The sequence below is a fragment of the Columba livia genome, chromosome 2 (assembly GCF_036013475.1).
Source record: "Columba livia isolate bColLiv1 breed racing homer chromosome 2, bColLiv1.pat.W.v2, whole genome shotgun sequence".
In the NCBI taxonomy this organism is placed as follows: domain Eukaryota; kingdom Metazoa; phylum Chordata; class Aves; order Columbiformes; family Columbidae; genus Columba; species Columba livia.
In genome coordinates, this window is record NC_088603.1 from 9183715 (window position 1) to 9191563 (window position 7849).

The 7849-nt window shown below is 46.0% G+C and overlaps 1 protein-coding gene across 2 annotated transcripts in view; it reads right to left on the reverse strand.

Moving 5' to 3' along the window:
* Positions 1 to 2090, reverse strand: part of PAXIP1 (PAX interacting protein 1) — a 36769-nt gene extending 34679 nt beyond the window's left edge. The window contains exon 1 of one of the 2 annotated variants that reach the window (XM_065050447.1): positions 1721 to 2090. In XM_065050447.1, coding sequence (XP_064906519.1) covers positions 1721 to 1807 — 87 coding nt within the window. In that variant the 5' untranslated portion in view covers positions 1808 to 2090. The remainder of the gene's footprint in view (positions 1 to 1720) is intronic. The other variant, XM_065050448.1, reaches the window with a different exon arrangement.
* Between the last annotated feature and the right edge of the window lie 5759 nt (positions 2091 to 7849).

Consider the following 7849-nt stretch of genomic DNA (forward strand, 5'->3'; position numbering starts at 1 on the left):
CCCACAAAACTCAGTGAATGTCAGGACATGAAACTAAAGGAACTCAGAGGCTTGACTGCAGCAACTACCAAAGCAGCAAAGACTTTCAGTGTGAAACCTGCAAAAATCTGTTTGCAGAAAGGTGCTGTCCTAAAGCTACATACAGTACACTTCAAGCACTTGTTTAATTGGACATGCCACAGAAAGCTTTTTTTAATCACCTTCACCCTATATGACTGGGTGTTAACTCTTAGGCCAACTTCATCATCCATGTCAGGGGTGTCAAACTGATTTTCACCAGGGGCCACATCAGCCTCGCGGTTGCCTTCAAAGGGCTGAATGTAATTTCGGGACTGGAAAATACAGGAGTAGCTACATCTAGGGCCAAATTCACAGAATCACACAGAATGACAGAATGTCAGGGATTGGAAGGGACCTCAAAAGATCATCCAGTTCAATCCCCCCACCGGAGCAGGAACACCCAGATGAGGTTACACACGAAGGTGTCCAGGTGGGTTTGAATGTCTCCACAGTAGGAGACTCCACAACCTCCCTGGGCAGCCTGTTCCAGGCTCTGTCACTCTCACTGTGAAGAAGTTTCTTCTCAAATTTAAATGGAACCTCCCGTGTTTCAGTTTATACTCATTGCCTCTTGTCTTACCATTGGTTGTCACTGAGAAGAGCCTGGCTCCATCCTTGTGACACTCAACCTTTCCATATTTATAAACATTAATAAGGTCACCCCTCAGTCTCCTCCAGAGCCCTCCTCCTCCTCCTCCAGAGCCCCAGCTCCCTCAGCCTTTCCTCACACGGGAGATGCTCCACTCCATCATCTTCACTGCTCTGTGGTGGACTCTCTCCAGCAGTTTCCTGTCCTTCTGGAACTGAGGGGCCCAGAACTGGACACAATATTCCTGATACAGTCCCATCAGGGCAGAGTAGAGGGGGAGGAGAACCCAGTTATCCAGGGTATTGCCCAGGCCAGGGGGCTGCACGCTCAGCTGTCAGCAACTTCTGCTCTTTGCCTCCTCTGGATCCGGGCTGGGAGCATACGGAGATGACACCTCCAGCACATCACACACAAGGGGTCTGAACGGTCCCGTGGCGGGTACCAGAGCCACGGGGACCCTGGGCTGTGAAGGGCCGGCCAAGCCCTCATTCGTGACACCTCCCCCCGCCCGGAGCGGCCTGTCCCTGTCCTGCACCCGGGGAGGGGCCTGGACTGGCACAGCGGGACGCCGAGGGCGGGCGCCGGGGCCGAGCGCGGCCCTGCAGAGCGCCCAGCGGCCGGAGCCGCGGGCAGGGCCGCTGCCCCCCGCGGTGTCCGGCTGCCCGCCCGGCCCGGGCTGTGACAGGAAGTCCCTTGGCCCGCCCCTCCTCCGCTCAGGCGGCGCCGGGGCCTGCGCGGCGGGGCCGCGGGTTCGTTCCCATGGCGGGTGGCAGCGCTGGCCGCGCGCGCGGCCGTCACCCCCCCACAACAACAACAACCACCACAACAACAAAACAACAACAACAACACCACCCCTTCGGCGCGCGCGCTCCCCCTCCCCCGCGCCTTTCCCGGGCGCGTGCTGCGAATCGGCGCGTGAGCCTCGAACCGGCGCGGGAAGTGGCGTTGGGGGTGGGGTGGGACCGGGGGGGAAAAGAGGAGCTGGAAGATGCCACAGTGCTCCCCCCCGGAGGCGGGGGGGGAAGCGGGAAGGAGCTGAGGGAAAGGGCAAAGGGGAGGGTGACCCGGTACCTTGGGGTCGATGTCTCCCACCACGAAAAACTTGACATCTTTGAACATATCCTCCGGGACTTTCAGCTCCTCCTCGTCCGCCGACATGGTCCCGGCCGCCAGCACCACACCCCCCCCTGCGCCCCCTCCCCGATATTCCCCACGCTCGCTGTGGAAAACCGCTGGGGCCCGGGTCTCCCGTCCCCTCCCCCCGCCGAGTCGCCGAACCGCGCGAGCAAGGCGCGCGCTGCGGGACACACCATCCCCCGCCGGGACGCAGGGGGAGTGGAAGGGGGAGGGGAGAGCCGCCCGCACCCAGCAGCTCTCCCCGCCCGATCAGCCACCCCCGCTGCCGCAGGACAGCGCCCACTCCTGATCCACGGGGGCTATCTCTGCTCCTCCGTCTCTCTCCGAACCGGACCGGGAACCAGCATCCGGGTCCGAAACTCCCCCCGTATGGAACGCAATGGACTCGCCCCGAACGACAGAGGCGGGCAGCGGGGCTTCCCGGACCCGCCCATTGGCAAACAGGCGAGGGGGGGAGGGGGCATCGCCCCGCCCTCGGCCCCGCCCCCAGAACCGCCCCTGGCCCCGCCCACTGGTCGCGCCGTGTGGGCGATAAAGGATCGTTCTGGTCCTGTTGGCTGCTTCTGCCAATTTTTCAATTCGTCAAGAACCTTTCGAGATTCAGTCCTTTCTCAATATACACGTTACCCTTTGCACCTGGGAGTCTCTGCAAATCCAACAGGCATAATTATGTATTCCAGCATTCAACTCATTAATGGACATATTAAATACTAACCAAATGAGACATTGTCCTTCAAAAGTCTTAATTCAAAGCATCCTCCTATGTTAATAGTAAAACATTCAAACTCAGAGGATGTATCTAGCTTAACTGCAGATAACTGATCAGAAAACTGAAACAGTCAAATTACCTTTATATTAAACAGAAAGAAATGAGCACTTTAAGAGCCTGATCCATTAGGCGTATTTTTAATGTGTATTGTCAGATAAATCTTACCCTTGCATTATGCTTTCCAAAGCAATTTTGGACCCCTCATAATACTTTTATGTCAATATTTCCTTACCATACTTAAGAGCGATGTTACAAGATGGCATCAAAAGGGTTACTTCAATAAAAACACAGGATCCTTATTGTTTGTCTCCTATCTATGAGGCATTCATACTTTTCTCAGAAAAAGAAATCAGGTTTAATGAACCTGACATATTCTTGAAACAGACCTGGTAGTAACTATTAATCAGTTTACAAGAAAACTGTTATTTATCCAGTATTTTGAGGGGGAGTTAAAGGGAAATTCATAGTATCCAAGTTCCTAACTTCCTTTTCATCCTTTTTCAAGGAAGGTGCTTCATCTGCCTTTCTTCTGGTCTCCTGGGTCTACACATGACATCCACCCCTTTCTACTCCAGCTATGGAAGAAACACCCAACCTATCACTACCTGTTCTTTTCCTACTCCAGAAAGAGATTTTACCCTTTGGTTGTGGGTTTCATTGTATTACTCCCCCAATTACAATTTACTTTTTTAGTGAAAACCAAGGTAAGAAGTCCTTAAACTTTTATATTATACGCTTTTTTTGGCAGTACAGGGAAAAAAGTAGAAATAATCATCTCTTTATCCCTTTCATCCAATAATTCATATTCTCATCTCACTTTCTTTTCTAATAACTCTTGTTTATGGTCATTTTCTTCTGTCCCAAGTATTTCCTGGAATTTCTTCAAAAACATTTCTCTGAGCCTTGCTTTCCTTTATAGCCACAGTCCAGGCCCCCAAGTCCAGCTCTTGCTTTCCTTGTTCCACAATTTCCACTCTTTCCAACTTCAATTTTGATCCATTTAGACTTCTTCCCACTAAATTAGAACTACTTTGCCCAAAATCTTCATTCACCTGTGGCGAAATATTTTTCTTATTCTTCTTCAGCCATCAGATATCATTAACACCGTTGCTTCCTGAGTCCTTTCCTTTTGGATTTCAGTGCCTCTGTAATCATCTGCATCTGCCAGCACCGGTAATTTTCAGCTCTTTTCTTTCATAAATATCTCTGTCTGTTGGGTTTCTGTTCCACGTTTTTCTCTGAATTCTTTTCTCTTCATCATGTCATTCATTACTTGGCTTCATCTTCTTTCTCAGTGGGATTGCTAAATTGCCCCTTCTCACAAAAGTACTTTCCTTATATCTAATCTCATGCGCTATTGCATATTCCCACTCCACACAAAGAAAACCAAGTGATTTGTCCTCTTGATTTCCTATTTTCTCAGTTACTCTAATGAGTTCCCTGGGCTTTCCGATCTTTTGGACTTACTGTAGCCACACTATTTTTAGTGCTTCGTACACCTCAAAGATTACACCTCATATTACATCAAGTGCTATGCAAATACTGGCAAAGAAGCATAATGCAAACAATGAGCACACTCTGAATGTGATTTTTAATAATAATGCTGCTTCCCAAACCTTCAGCTCAAATTGTGCTATCGCAGCATCAGGTTGGGGTACTTTGGATTTTCTGTTTGTTCAACCATTCAAATCAGAAGAATGAGAGATAAATTTGGTATTTAAAATTCCATCTATTTGAAAATCCTCTAGAGTATATCGTATATTAGCAATACAACATCACAGTACTGTGTTGTTACTGAAATTCATTGCGAAAGCAATTTCCCACAAAAATACACCCATCAATAAGGTGTCAACCTTAACCAGAATTGTTCTTTTCGACCAACTATGACAAACTTTTTGACCAACGATGACAAAAATCCGAGAATAAAGTTCAATGCCATCCACAGTATGGAAGTGTAATGTGAAAAATGTGAAGAAAAAAGAAAAAAAGAGGTTAAGAATTTACCAAAATAGCTTGATCAAAAGAAATTTGTTTTATAAAAGCAAGGAAAATTGTTGGAGCCCTGACCTGGGATGTGGAACATGGACATCTAGGTCTGCTCTTCTCATTCTGAGTGGAATAAAAGCAACAGGCACAGGGTAGGTACGGCCGCTGGATGATGCCTTCGTCCTCTGTATGTTCTTCAACCACAGAGCTCTTGATGAAAATGGGAAGAACGAGACCATCACATCCTCCTCCAACCAAACAAATAAGCCTTGAAAACAGGTCCTGGACAGAGCCCTGTAGCTGTGCTCGGTGAGAGAAGGAGAGATTGGAAGATCTTGCCTGAGCTCACGTAGAGGTAAGAAGGTACGAAGCCAGCTCTGCGGCACAGCTGAAGCAATGGCATTTCTGCACGTGCCATGAAACACCGCGCAGCAACAGGTCGAAATAAAACTTGCCTAGTAGAAGCCGAACAGTGTTAGTGGCCCCTGAAAAGTAATTTTGCAAATCGCAGTGTTGGACTTTGGGTGACGCAGAGGGGCTGTTGTATTACCAGCAGTGATACTGATCTTCTTACACAGAAGCACCTCTTTTATTTTTTTATGCACAGTTTTGTTGGCTTCAGGATGACTGCTCCCAGGAGAAAAGAATCTTCACAGGAATCACAAATTCTTCCCCTTAATTATCGTCTAAATAAGCAGTAGAATTAAATTAATGAACCTATTTCTTACTTCTTTGTGTATTTCATGAGTCACTTGTCAACAAGTTATTTGTATTTCAGTAATTACACTATTTCTAACAAAAATTAATAGCTCTGATTTCTGCATCGTGTGTATGCTCTACATTATGAACCATAAGAACAGAAAACTAGATTTAAAAAGCACATTATTGAACAAGAAAAATATCCCCTGCATTTGCCAGATACAACTTCTGGGCTCTGCTCACAGGTCAACACAACAACCTGAGTCAAATCACGGGGCTGGTCCTGCTGCTTAGTCACAGCAAGGTGAAGGACGTGTTCACCTATATCTGACCTTAATATGGATTTGTTAGGTTCTGAGACAAAGCTCATCAAAGCTCAGAGTGACAATGGCAGAAGGGGCCCTGACACTCTGTACCACCAACCAGAGCAGGGCTGCAGCCTCAGGGCTTGTATGTCCAGATGCCAGCAACTGGGGAGACTGGGATCCAGAGGCCAACTACTGGGCTGACCTGAGTGTCTGTGAGCAGCTTCTGGAGGGATTTAGCTTCTACATATCGTAGAATCATAGAATGTCCTGAGTTGGAAGGAACACACAAGGATCATCGAGTTCTACTCCTGTCCCTACATATGAGAACCCCAAAATTCTCACCATGTGTCTGAGGGTGTTGTCCAATTGCTTCTTGAATCATGTCAGTTTGTGACTGTGACAACCTCCCTGGGAATCCTGTTGATATGAGTGTGTAGATATATATATGTATATAGTCACTAGTGTACTTCTATACTGTCCAACCAGAGGGAGAGCAGGATGAGGCCATTGGTGCTGTCCGTATTCATGTGAGTGCTCTGAGTGTCTCAGTGATGTGTGGCTGACCACGTATACATGTACGTATGTATTATATATTTGTACTTCTGTGCATGTGCTGGCTGGAAACACATCTTCAGCCTCGCTACGGGTTGGACCTGGGGACATAGAGTGGCAGCAGCCTTGTGTCTCTCTGGATGTTGGATCTAGAATGATATATTTTCTTCTAACAGCATTCATTCTCCCCATTAATTTTGTCCTCCTTCAGACGGGTTTGCAGTCTTTCCCTGCCAGGTCACCGGATTTGTGCCCGTCACGTAGCCCAGTCACATGGTGCTGTGCTCATGTGTCCAACCAAGCAACTGTTGGTAGGTTTGATCACAATACACAGGTATGAGACTATTTCAAAGGAACTTAATTCTTGCAGAGATGCTGAGCACATGACAGTACCTTAATGTACCCAAGAAATGTCCACGATTGGACTCTTAAGTACAATTTTTGCTCTGATGTAGCCACAACAGTGTAATTACATGGGGGCAACCACTCGCAGAAATGAATTATGCCTTAATACCAGTTCATTTCTGGGCTTAGTTACTCTAGTCAATAGACTGAACAGAGATTGTGCAAATCACTGTGGTCCACGAGGATCTGAACAGCACATTGCACGATACACACAGCAAACACGGGATCTAATATGTCTTAACTGTAAGAGTTCTGTACACAGAAGTGCATGACCATGTTTCCAGAAGAGCTGTAAAGTGATGTTTATTTTGCAATGGGCGTTACTTTTACATAGTGAAAGCCCACTGAGTTGACAAGATTTGTGCAGACAATTAGTCTTTGCTTACATAAATGCCTTATTTGTGTGCACAAATGATTATATGAAAAATTCATATGCACCTACAATATCATATTTAGGCATAATTGCTTGTTGAAAAACAAGAGTTTGATTTTTTTATTGCAGTTAATTAAACTCAGAGCTTAGATTAAATTGTATATTTGTTTTACTTCAGCAAGCAGAAGGCTTTCTGAGTCCTTTGTTAATAATACATACTCGTTTGGTAGCAGCTGGCTCTCTAGTGTTACTTTTCCAGTGAAACAGATCTTCACAAAGCACCCAATTTTTTGGAGAAAGCTGATGTTAACTTCAATATGTCTGGAAAGTTGTTGAGAAGTCACAGGAGACACATTTCCTGCATAACCACCATATAAATTTCTTCATGTGAATAAGAATCTGGTTTTATAATCTGAACCAAAATATGTATAACAGGTATGTAGAAGTCTCTGCTTTGGCTTGAACTGTGTATGCATTTTTCCTCTTTCCTTCAGTGGGACTACATGCCATGGCAAATATGTTTTATAATTAAAAACTTACTTTTTATCTATACTGCAACACTGAATCCTAAAAAGCTCTCTTGGAACTGATAGTTTCAATTTCAATTCTCTTCCAGTACCAGAACTGCACTGAGGATGCTTTGTCATTTGCTTGACAGTTTTCTTTTAATATAATAGTTGCAAAATGTTTTGCAAATCCCAAGTAACAAGGTGTACCTTTACTATAACTGTGCATAAATGAGCAGGAGAGGAGAATGCTCTCATTAGCACATCCAACATAAGGGCATTTTTTATCATAGTGTTAAAGGAGGATATATTCTCCTTTCTATTACCTGCTACAGAAAGTGTCTGGCATAATAGCCCATAGGGAAAGGTGAATGAGATGTTGTGTGTCACATTGCAAGGATGAAAAACCAGCCCTAAGATGCAGCTGGATGTGCTTTTATCAAAATATAGCCAGCGCGACAGCAA